A 13066-nucleotide genomic window follows, 5' to 3' on the forward strand; every position below is an offset into this window, starting at 1 on the left:
TGGGTTTATTCCATGCTGAAAAGAGAAGAAAACACAACGTTTTGGCTGTGGAACCTTCTTCTGGTGTGAGAAGAGAATAAGCATAAATAGATAAATTTAATGGATTTATACAGGCATCTAGCAACTAAAAACCTGGCCTGCTTCATAAAGTTTCATTCTATTTTATCTGTGAGGTAAGCTCATATACAAGTTACATGGATCACAGTAAAACAATATTTTGAAATAGGAAGCAAAAAGGCTGTGAATTTCAAAAGAGTAGAAAAGTGCAGTGAAATAACAGGTTCTCTGTTGTCTTTATTTGGAGTCTCCTGCTGTGTATATTTAAAGGAAATTTATGGCACCTTAGCTGAAGATACCTCAGTATCTTTATGCAGTTATTTTCTAAATAAGCATATCTACAGTATTTGCATTTAAACTTCTAACGTGTGGAAAAGACTGTCAAAAAGTGTAGAAATACATGTGATGTGCACATATATACATAATGTGATGTGCACATTCTTACACGCTGGACAAATCTGGTGAAAGTAGCTAAAAATGTCTGTGCTACCCTGTGTTAGGAATACAGTACATAATACTACAGTGCTCTTTCCAACAACTGTGGAAAGAATTTTCTTTGCCTACATTTTGTACAATTGTTCTTTACATTAAGCTAATATACTGTACATGATGGCGAAGCCATACAACTCTCATAAAGATTTTTACTTGTATAGTATACTGTATACACACATGTGCAGAAAGAAGCTTTATGGCATCCCCGGATACTGTAGATATTTTTTAGAGACTACTGAATTGGTTAATAAGCTGTAAATATACTGTGCAGAATTGGTTGTATAATATTTTGTGCATGTTGATATTTATATTATTTTCTCTGATTTTCTTGCTATACTCAGTATAAAAAGGAGGACAAATCATTGTAAGCCCTTGTACCACTGTTACAGTTACAACCCATGGCAAAAATGATGAATTCATGAGTATACTGTGCAATGTGATATTGAGGTTGACAATAGCGTCAGTGTCAAATATCAGTGTTTCCTAAGCTTTTGTCTGTGACTAAACTCTTAAGTGATCCATGCATATATATAACTCCAAAATAATTGACAATGCTGTTCCAGCTTAAACTCATTTCTACACCATCACAATTCTGTTCATTGGCAGTTATGAAATCAAAGCCTACTGTAAGTAAAGGTTTGACTTAAAATGAAATCAATGTGTTAAGCTAAATTTAAAAATACTAATCACTTCCACAAACATGCATAATTTAAATGCTAATGTACTAAGCTACAATTTGATATAAAAGCAGTGCAATTTTGATCTTCATCATAAAAAAATACTTTGCCTGAAAGTAGCTCACTGCCTACAGTATTCACAATTTGGTTAGAATGAATGTTAAATTTGTTAAAGAAATTTGTTTTGGTTTTTGTTTTGTTTTGTTTAATTTGTTAAAGTTAGGGAAACTACTTTCATAGAAGATTTTGCATATTGCACGCTAGGTTAAAATAATTTAAAAGTCATTCTTAAAATGTTTGGAATGAAATATAACCACAGCTTGCTTGTGTTGTTCAAAAAATTACTTTATATGACACCAGATGTTCCCGGTGTCCTCAGTTTGAAGATCAGTTCTCACTTCTTTTGTTTGCACGAAGTACTGTATTTGTTCCATAACACTGACTCACTCCTTCAGCAGTGAGATTATCATTATTGAGGTGTCAAGAAACAAAAAATGCTGTAGGATTAATTTAAATGTTTGTATACAGTAGTTCCATGAGTGGCCTTTAAGCTCCTTCGGTGTTTGTATTTTTACAGGAAGTGAAGTGAAATACTCCGTGCATAAATGTTTTGCAGTGGCAACAGGATTTAAAGCCTTAATTTCTGTGGAGAGACTGATGTAGTTGCAGCTGGTACTTCTGTATTCTTGTAAGTTCTTGGTCCTTTTACGAGACATTTCTCTGTGGTGGTTTAATAATGGCTGCTGTAGCATTTAATTTTTTTTAATAGTTATCTCTACTTTTCTGTTAGTGGGATGGTAATTGAGGACTAGAGGAATAATGTTGTCTGTGAGCTTCTTACTGTTGGTTAAATGTTCTCCATCTGTGACTAATTTGTAGCTCCTAACCTGATACCTGTAACTTGAGCATAAAACAAATCCATTAAAGGAAAAGCAATTTCAAATGAGGACAAGCCCTTGTTTAATACATCAAAAATCTTTTTCAATTAAATATATGTACACTGCACTTCAACCACCTCCAAAAGTTATATACTGTATGTATATAGAAATTATTTTCAAAGGGCTGTTTTTTTTAAAAGTGTGTGGAAACAATCCAAGCATGAAAGTGCTCCCTACTTACAGTAGTTGAATGTGAAACACTGCCCTAGATTATATCCATATTTAAGGGCTAGAACATTGAACACTGACAAAATACACAGATAAATAGAAGTTAGGGTTCATTATCACAGCAAAGGAACAGCATTTCTTAAAATACATGTCAGCAACAGGCAGTATTGGTTTTCTAGGTCAACACACACCAGTGATGTAAGAAGGGTATCAGTTATAATCTGGCATGGGCAAGAGGATCAGGAGTCTTTTAATCATGCTGTCTTTGATAATTAATTGGCCTTTTCCCTTTCGGAGATGCAGTGATCATCTATAAACAGTAGCACGAATGAGCCCTAATTTTAGTTATTTTAACACAGAGCTTTCTCAGTAAAGGTTTCTTTGTTCAATGGAATCAAATTTAGTTTGTTGTACATAACATAATATGCAGACTCCCATTTTTAAAGTTACCACTTATTTGTTTGAATATCACCAAGAAATTAATTTTATTGATTTCAAATTGGAATTTAAAGTTATAAATATTGACTAGAAATGATGTGGCAGACTTTGTAAATAAAGTACTTTAGCTTGACTGTTTTACACTACAAAACTAAATTTTTAGTTTGTTTTTTTTAATGATATGCTTTTAACACTTAGGGTTTCTCTGCCTTAAAGTTATCTTTTAAAGTAGTACATTTTCATCAAAATCCTGAAATATTTAATCAAGTCCAGTTGCTGGTCTCTCATTTGGAAAGGTAGAGGATTAGAGAGTGAAGCATTATTTTGTGCTTTGTCATAGATATTTTTATTTTCCTCCCCGGATTCCCTTACGTTCTTAGCTAAAACTTTGTCTATTATAAATTCAGAAGTGGTTACTCATAAAGTTCTGAGCAATTTGTTTATGCAATGCTATATTTTAATTTTTCATTTTAATCCAGTGTAGCCTATTGGGAACTAAGAGGATCTGTTTTGTGAACAGTAAGCATGTTATTAAAACACACTGCTGTTCACAGCCTCTGTCCTTCAGAGGAAGTACAGACTGTGAATGCTGCAGTTTTGTTAGCTGAGCGTAATTGAGTGTTTCTCGTAATTGAGAATGTTAAACATTCTTTTGAAGGTAATCTAGACATTTGTGATTGAATGGACCAACGTACTTTTCTTGGGGAGGAGGAAGTCTTGAAGTGTTGGGTTCCAGTTTTTGCTAGCTTTACTTGGAGAAATGCAATACACAGGACATGCTAAGTGGCACAAGCTGTGGAAAAGGACAGTTAGACGGTAAGACATTTATTTGTGCTGAGTGTTTTATTGAAAAACCAGGGCAGCAGGTTCTTTACAAAACATTTTTCTTTCACATAGAGTTATTACAGCTCTTAATTTTGTTGGTAAATAAGGTTGTAACTCTTACTTTAGAAGGGATAATAAAAACTTGATCAAAGAAAAACGAATTGGATTTTCAACAGAAATGAATTTTGTGATGTAGCCTGCTCAGTTTGGCCTCATTACCAAATTATGTAGAGTAATTCGTAGGTTTGGTAAGTATTCATTTTAGTAAACAGTATTTTTTCTCATTTTACTTCTCTTAATTCTTACATTAGGAAGTAAGGGGAACTATTTGGAGCATCCCCACCATACAGAATGAATTTTAATGAGTTTTATATTCACAGCTTAATGGCTACTAAAATTAAAATGACACCCACTAGCTGTAAATTACTTACGGAGTAATCCAAGTGAATAATAATGGTGGTGTTAAATGAAGTAATGGTGTTACTGCATTAGTAGAAAAGACCTGTTATCCTCTAACATACTATTCCCATGGTCAAACACAAATGTTAAACCTGCATCATAGCAACTAGGCAAGAAAAGTGGCCTTATTTGATCACTTCTATTTCATGGAAATCCTGGCTTCAGTTCAAAGTGGTAGAACATATTTCTATATTTCTGATTGCTATATTTAAAAATCTGAGCTCGGTGTAAGCTGACACAAGCTAATTCATAATTCAAATGATTGAGAACAGGGTCACCTGATGTTGGAAGCTGTTTAATCAGTCATAATGACAAGACTGTTAATGCGGCTCATGACTATAAACTGTGTGCGTGCAGAGGCTTTTGAAGACCCAGATGGATTTATACTGTATTTTAAAACAATGGCTCCTCGGAGTGAAGGATACTGTATCTGTCTCTACTTTTATATAAACTGAATTATGGTTTATGGTCTGAAGGATACAGTGGAATACTACATATTTTGTTTACTTATCCAAAATTAGATGTATTTATGAGAGATTAGTGTTTAGCTACTTATACAAATTAGACATGGGTTAGAATACATACTGTACCTGTATATCTAATTTTTTACCTGTGACATACAGTACTTAGTACAAGCTCATTCTCTATGCACTCTTGGCTTCTATGTGGTATGTGGCTAACATTTTGTTAGAAATTGATTCAACAATATATTACCTGGATCCAAAAGGCTGTTAGATTTTAAATTTCTTACTGCCTACTGTACTCAATTTATCTTCAAAATGAACACAGTGCAAAAGAGACATTTGTTGGAAGCTATTAAACTGTAATAACATCATGTATTCAAATAATATGTTTTTAAATGCATTCTTCTGCTGATACGGCCGTCTTTTTGGTGAAATTCTAACAGGCCATGGTGTGCAAACAGATCTGTAAATATTCAGTTTGTTGACAAAGGGAAATGAAAGGAGACAGGCCATGGCAGCACTTTATATTGAAATTTTTGTATTCAGTTCAATATAAAAAAATCTTTATGGTTTAAAAGTAAAAAAAAAAAAACAATCATATGTGCACCTGTTTTGAAACTGTATTTATTTTTCAACCCAGGGAGAAAAAATAATCCAAGTAATTATGTAAGTGGTGATGCATGTTGTGTTGATCAATTTGTTGGCTAATGAAAACCAATTACTTCAAATCCCTTCACACACATGCATACAGTTGTTAATTTGCCGTACTGTAGATACTTTGTCTTAATTAATGGTTTTCTATTTTTTGTGTATCAATTCTTCATGATGCATTCACATGTTGTACTTGCATATAACACCAGAGTGTTTTCTGAAAATGATGTTTCTTCAGTGGGAAATATAGGTCCCCGAACAAGACACTGTCGATCCACAATTTTGCAACGCTTTTGCTGCAAATGAACAGGACAAATCAATTTGTCATTTTTGTGTTGAATTAAGAAAGAGAAGAATCAGTGTTATCTGTCAGATTATTACAAAATGTGTGTTTTGGAACAATTCCTATAGGTTTCCAGCTTCACCTTTTATGAGAGAAGCACTATGATGTTTTCTCCTTGCTGTCCAACTGACACCTTTCTTTGTTTTTCAGCTGCAGGACGAATAATAGAAAAAGTCTGATTGGAAGTGGCCAGTCTTCAGCTCTTCCCCGACCACATTCACCACTGTCTGCACATACAGGTACAGAGCTCTTGAGCCATGGTGTGTGTCTCTGTCACTCGAGAGTGTTCCTCTTAAAAAAGAATGCTTCTGCATTAATATCAACACATAACGTATCATTCACATAATTGAAAAATGCCAGCCATGCTGTTGTCTGAAGGAAATTGAGTGGGTCTCGACAAGCTTGATAGCCACAGAATTGTTGGCTCAATTTATTCCCAAGTACACCTGTATTTTCTGTGTAAAAAAGACATACTCTCTAACAATTTTGTATCATGTTATTTTACTTCTGTTTTGTGAAATGTTCTTAGCAAAATTTGTAAAAAAAAATAATTACCTGAATTTTTTTATATATTAACCCAAAAATAATTGAGTATTACACGAAGTACATACACTTGTTTTTGAGTTAGAGAAGGAACATGAACAACAATAATCAATTTCTCTGACTTTTCTCGAGTTTGAGAAGGACAGATTAAACTTGCAGTTTATAAATCCATTTGTTTCTTCCATTATTAATCTTAAACTTACAATATATTCAGTGCACTTGCACAGTTTTTCAGCTTTGCTTCAAAAAAACTGTTTTATTCTCAGATTGTTCAACTATCTATACTGTATATTTTATTTTATGGATTTTTTTTTTGCTCTTAGAAACCTCGACTGAGGAGCAGCATGCATAGCCTCTGAATATATATAGTTCTGTCTGTTGCTCAAATGTGTAGAATGTTTAAAACAGCAGAGCACCTTGGCGAGAATTCTGTACTGTGGTATTTTATCGCTATTTAAACATAATTTATTTGCCTGATACATTTCTTAAAATTGATGTACAGTTTGCATCCATTCATTCAGCTTGAGTAATCAACCAAAGGCATTGCAGCAGTTCACCTGGGAGTCTAAAGCCCTGGTCACTGTTCTCTACTGCTTCTCCTGATGTTTACAGGATGTGTTTGTTAGAAAGAGCAGGAAGGAGCAGAAGTGACTTTTGAAAGGGAGTTACTTTCCGGCTTATGTTAACAGAAGCGGTCTTTTGTTTAGTAGAATACTTTTTTAAACTCTTATCAATGAAATATTATATAGCACAGTGCACATTATTATTTATTTGTGTGTTTATGGCTGGGAGTTGCCTTAGGGGATTAGACAATGGATTTAGAACTTTATTAAACTGGCCACATCTAGGACAAGTGTGGGTTTTGTAACTATAGCAATATGTGCAGTATAATGATTGTATTTGGAATATACAGTACTTAATTCTGCATCACACAATCAGGAAAGAACGTTCCATTCCATTGTGATAGTTGCCTTTTCAGCACATTCAGAAGGTTTCTCTAAAATCCAGAATCTCATCCATCCTCAGTGGATGCCAACTGTTGAATTTCAATGAGATACAAAGTTTTCTCAAGTCTTTTTATGCAAAATGGTTTCTGAAAGTAAAAGCATCAAATGTTGAAGTGTGTGCAGATTACAGTATTCCCCATGAGTACTCTCGCTCACATTGATCATTGCTACATATGGTGTGCAACATCTTTTGATATTTTTGCAGTGCATTTTTTATTATAGTTTACAAGGAAGCGCAGCATCACTACAAAACATTAGTTCAGAAGAATATTTTAAGGGAAATACTGATCTGCGTCCAATATCTGAATGCGTTTGCCAGAGACTGACATTCATTTTCTTTATAATCTTTCAGTAGTGAGCATTGTTAATGCATGATTAGAAGTCTATCACAGATCAGTCGACCTTGGCATATAATATACTATACATTAAAACAATTTCTCTAAAGACATCTTTAAAATCGCTCCAATCATGATAAACTCTAGCCTTCCTCTTAATCCAGTCAATATATTCTACATGAGGTATACATAAATATGAATCACAGCTCAATTAAAAGACTTGAATTAATCAAAATATAATATGGCCCCCTTAATCACTAGGCGTGTAAAAATGAGGAACCCTCTTTACTACCATGGGGAGTGCTATTGTTTTTATATGCTAATTAACTGTTTGCTCCCCATGGCAGTAAAGTTAATTACTTTCTTAATGTTGGGCGAGCAGTAACATTACGAGCAGTTTACTTTATCAGGGAAGGAACACCCGCCCTAATCACTGCAGTGCATTAAACATCCGGGGCTAGAAATGTTAAATTGCCAGACATAATCCCTAGAAGCAGTGGGGTTCTACTAATAAGAGAGTACAGCACATACGGACGGAGAATTAGAAGATGCAGGTTTTCCATTTTAAAGTCTCCCAGGTACAGTTTGCAATTGCAGATGGCTGGATAAATGCATCAAGCCCAGCTGGAAGAAATGAAGGGTGCATAGAGTCTTAGGTTCAACATACCCGGCTTTCAACTGATTAGTCACTGTTTACTCCTGGGCAAAAAGCTTGCGGTACTCATTTTGTGTTTTATTCCTGCTGATTGACCATCACTCAATGCCCTCATGCTCCTGCTCTGAGCCCCAGTTAATGAAAATATCCTTTAATATTTAATGAACAGATTTAATTTATTGTCTGTTATTGATAAATATGTCTGTGTAAATGTAGTATTTCTAAATTGTGGAGGTTCTGGGACCAGAAATGAATGAATAGTTTGGCAGTGTTTTAAACCTGGTCGATGGGTTATTGTAGTCACACTAGGCAATGAAATCTATTATTTTTGTTTCCTCTGAACTGTTTGGCTTGCAGAGTTCTTTTCTTTCCCATCTATTAGCAGGCATACAAATATCAGCATTATATTCTTATTCACATGAGCTTCTGTAATTCTGCCTGTTACCTCCCTAGTTTGTTTACTATTTTGAAAAAGTGATTGCCAAAAAATGTCTTTACAACATGGTTGCACACAGTACAATGCTAGAAGTAGGCAGTATTTTTGACATGTTAAACCAAGTTCTCATCTGTGACAACATTACGCTTTATTCTTCTATTTTCTATTATATTTCTGTCAATGATGGCAAACTGCATTCAAATCAACACTAGCACATATTGTTAAAAAATTTAAAATGCTTTCAGTTTATGGTTAGATTTCACATTTTGGTTGTGGTTCTAAGATGTTAATAAAATAAATATTGCATGTTGTTACAACAGAACAGGTTCTACTTATGCTTTTCCTAAGCTTATGAGAACAAGACGCTGGTACTATAGGCTGAAATCCAGGATCTATGCTATTATTTTTGTGTGGGGGGAAAATGGTACTAATTGGCTTGAAATAGGAAAGACTGCACTTCTGTTTAATCTTTTAATCCTCTGAAAATGGAAGTGACCTCTGATCCACAAATATCAGCCATGTCATTAAATGAATGAGAATTTACCCTGAATTTCTTAAGGCAATAATTCTGTCTTGAGATTTCTGTCATAGGGTGCCAGTGGCAGAAGGAAACAGGAGAGGAGGGGTGTGGGGACAACTGGAAAATTCTGTTGCCCTGAGGTATATAAAAAGCCATATCTGGAGCTGTAAAGAAAGAACTTAATTTAGTTGTGATAAATAGGGGGAACAGAAAGTCAGGGGTTCTTGACAGGTAAAGCAGGCTTCTTTCCTCATGGGAGTAACGAACAACACAAAGGCACTGATGTGGATTTCTCTAGAATCAGGGCACAGTGAAACCTGTAAATAACGATTCTGTTTTTTTTACATTATATGCTCTATCATTTTGTTATCCTGCATACAAAGGGTGTGTTAGTTTGATAACAAGGAGTTTTTCAAAAGAGTTTGCTGCTCTGTGTTCTGCAAGTGCTTGGAAATATTTCAAAGTACAAATTTAGCAAAAGACATAGCACACATATGGAAAATGGTAATATAGAAGTGATAATTTCACTCAGATTTAGGTGGAAGCAGTGGGACTCTTTTTGCACTGCAGAAAAAAGGTTTCAAAGTAGCCTTTGAATCTGCCTGGTTTTATTTTTTTCAGAAATTGTGTGCAGGGATGATTCATACTATATCTTTTGTGAAACTTAACAAAGAGAACAATACTATTTCTAAATCTTTTTTAAGTCTGTGGATTGAATGTGATATTGTTGCCAAATGTAAATATGTCTGTTCGCCTCTCACTGTATTGATGCATTTTCATGACATAAGGGAGGTAAACCTAATCTCTGCTTGATAGTCTATAATTTGGCTGCAGACTTCAGTGAGTTCTGTCTTGAAGCTGATTTGCGTGGTGTGGAATTCTGTTACTAAACGTCAAGGTACATCTTCACAAATGTAATGTCTGTAGTTGCAGTAAAAGCCTGATCTACAGATTTCCGACAGGACAATATTTTGAAGGCAGATGAGTATTCTGCAGTCTGTATCAGATCTTGTTGTCTGATTAGTAATGAAGTGGTAGCAAGATATATTGAAGACCTCTAGGTAAAGATATGATGATATGATGAAGACCTCTAGGTCTTCAAGGTGAAATAAAATTATTGCCTGGAGAGTACATGTTAAGAGTTATAAACCTTTGATTTTGTTTAGGTTTTTCCTAGCTTTAAGCTATGTACTCAATCAAAAGGACAATGAGGTTTTCCTGCAACTAATAAAATTGTAGGTTGGTATAAAATTGTCAAGCTTAGGCCCCTGATGAAGTGTAAAGACTAGAGTCAATTCTGATGATAAAAGTTGAAGGTCAAGGTTAAACAACACAATACATTTTTTAATGAAATGGGTAGCTATGAAAATGAAAATTTTAGGCAAAATGTGTCCTTACATTTTCTTCATAAAGGCAAGTGAAAGGAAATCTTAATGTATGTGCTGGACATTTATTTTGTGTTAGTCACGGTTCTGAGGAGACAGACCAAGGTCAGGTGATGAAGGTATTGGCTGTTGGATTTTCCAACTGAATTACATGGAAATGGACACTTTTGACCAGGGGGAGCCTTCAATTAACAATGAAAATAAAAGAAATATTGAAGCGAAACATTCAATTTTTCATGTTCTTTTTAGTACTTAGAATACTTATTGTGGAAAACAAAGTAGGAGCCGCTTCTGTTGTTGAAACATTCTAGATATGTTTGACAGCATATATTTCAGCATATAAATCCATTATGCTGTTGAGTCTGAGAATAATTTAAGTGGAATTTCATATTCCAAGTCAGTAACTACTCACAAGATAAGATGTTTTTAAATTAATATGTCAGATTAGTTTGCATAAGCTAAGGATTAATTTATGGTACATTTTTCTATTTACTGTACTTTCACTGTTTAGAAACTTGGAAATGCTAGGAGGTCCATTGACAGACTGTGCAGGGAAAGAAGCACACAACCAGCTGATTGACAAACATAACAGATTATACAGAACAAAATATAGTATAGAATCCCTAGTGTAGAGCTCACACCCGAAGAAGGCTTTACGGCCGAAACGTTGTGTTTACTTTCTTCTCTTTTCAGCATGGAATAAACCTAAGAATATAGTATATATCTACGTACTATAATGTTTTTTATGTTTTTCTGTAATCAAAGTATTATGATGCCATATCAAATCAATTGGGATGTTTACAGTACAGATTTACACCCAGAGGTTTCTAGTTTAATCTTTTTGCTTTTTTTGATTGCTTCATCCTGTAGGAACCAGTCCTCAAGACAGTCCAAGGAATTTCTCTCCTAGTGCCTCAGCCCATTTCTCCTTTGCTCGGAGGTAAGAAAAAGCCTTTCTCCTCCTTTTGAGGATTTTAAGAATGTTCCAAATCTTGTTCAGACATTTTCTTAGAAAATTGTATTAAGTGCACCAAGAGTGAGCAGTCAATGAAGAATAGTTGTTGAATTACACTAAAGTACATCTAACATAAAAGAATGAATACCTTGATGTCATAACTGACGTGGGGGACCTCTGAACTGTTTAGTTTTTTTTCTTAAAGTGGTAGGGGGAATGTATTTATATGAAAGAAAAAGTGTGGAAATGTTATAGTATATATAAACTGGCCCTGTCCCCTCAGGACAACACTGCCTCCTTGTGATGCGTCCTGATAGAGTGGGCTTTAAGATTCCTTCAAAATTTTCAACTATACTGATAATATTGTATCCTCTCAAACACATTTTAATTTATCAGAATGCAGAATTCGACTTGTCAATAGAAATCCACTTATGCCTTACCACACGGGCTAGAGTATATCAATTATCAAAAGCAATTAATTGGAGCACTAAGACCCATGTATACTTTCCCTCAGTTATCATTATTTCTTCTTTAAGTTTATCAAAGACCTGCAGAAGACTAGAATTATGATAGAAAATAAAACCAGGTTAAACTTCAAACCTGCTGATTTATTCTCACTGTTCATTATGTAATGAAACAGAATTTGACTGTGTTGAATTTATATCACTAACAAGAATGTGTGAGTTTTTTTTGCAGTCTACAGACTACATAATCCTGCAACACATTTCCAATATTGATGATAAGATAACTTTAACATTAACATTTTCCATTTAATGTTGATTAAATGTTTCCAGATAACTTTAACTGAACCTGGGAAAACTTGTCAAAATTATTTTATTTTGGAAGTATGTACTGTACAAGTGATTTAATGGAAAATAACAAATACAGTGCCACTCATGCATAAATGTTTTCCATGCAAAACTGTTTTGAAGAAATTAAGATGGGTTAAACTGACATTAAAGTATATAGTAGGGCAAGCAACTTTTTACATGAATTCAGTCATCCTGAAATCCTCACATCAATCTGATAACATAATGATCCCTTGTGTCTGATATTACTTGTCAAGGTCGTAGACCATTTCCCTGTCTGTATTCTACTGTACAGTATACAGTATATCAGTGTCTTAAATCAAGAAATCATCCTGGGAAATGGGATTTGAAAAGCCGCTTTGATTCATGGGACTGGTCTCAAGCAAATACATCTATTTACTGTAGCTTCCCATAGAAAGGAAGAGAAGTCCCTCCCCTCCTTCAATGTATTGTACATTTACTTGCTCTTTCTCTTCCATGTCAGAATCAAAGAAGGGCAGACTAATCATTCTGTACCTTTCTCCTACCTCCATACATTAGTTGAGGGACTGAATGCCAGTAGTTGGTATTTTTGTCGTTTGCTTTTACAGGAATTTGTATACACAGTACTTGACCATTCCAGTCAAGTTACAGTATGTCCCTGTACCAGCTCACGCCACACAGTGGGCACACATATTTTACCCCCACACACCCTCAACCCTCACAAGGAGCACGAGTTAAGAATGTAGGTTAATAACATAAACATCACGAAGGACAAGAGAACATTTAGCCTACTGTATCTACTGTAGCATGTTTGGTTTCTAGTAGCTAGTTGATGATGGTCAACTAGCTACAAGAGGTTGCAAAACATTGGTACAAGCTTTCTGGTCAAGTCTTCAGGTAGGTAGCATGAGAGGATAAAAGTTAACT

General features: G+C 34.6%; 1 protein-coding gene across 14 annotated transcripts in view; it reads left to right on the forward strand.

Moving 5' to 3' along the window:
• The window catches only part of mast4 (microtubule associated serine/threonine kinase family member 4), a 193720-nt gene that overhangs the window by 141426 nt on the left and 39228 nt on the right, over positions 1 to 13066 (forward strand). For 13 of the 14 annotated variants that reach the window (XM_069187097.1, XM_069187098.1, XM_069187095.1 and 10 more), the window contains 2 exons: positions 5663 to 5751; positions 11264 to 11333. In XM_069187097.1, the coding sequence (XP_069043198.1) occupies positions 5663 to 5751; positions 11264 to 11333 (159 nt within the window). Of the gene's footprint in view, positions 1 to 3427; positions 3587 to 5662; positions 5752 to 11263; positions 11334 to 13066 lie in introns of those variants that run through there. The other variant, XM_069187106.1, reaches the window with a different exon arrangement.

This window comes from Lepisosteus oculatus, chromosome 3 (assembly GCF_040954835.1).
Source record: "Lepisosteus oculatus isolate fLepOcu1 chromosome 3, fLepOcu1.hap2, whole genome shotgun sequence".
NCBI lineage: Eukaryota > Metazoa > Chordata > Actinopteri > Semionotiformes > Lepisosteidae > Lepisosteus > Lepisosteus oculatus.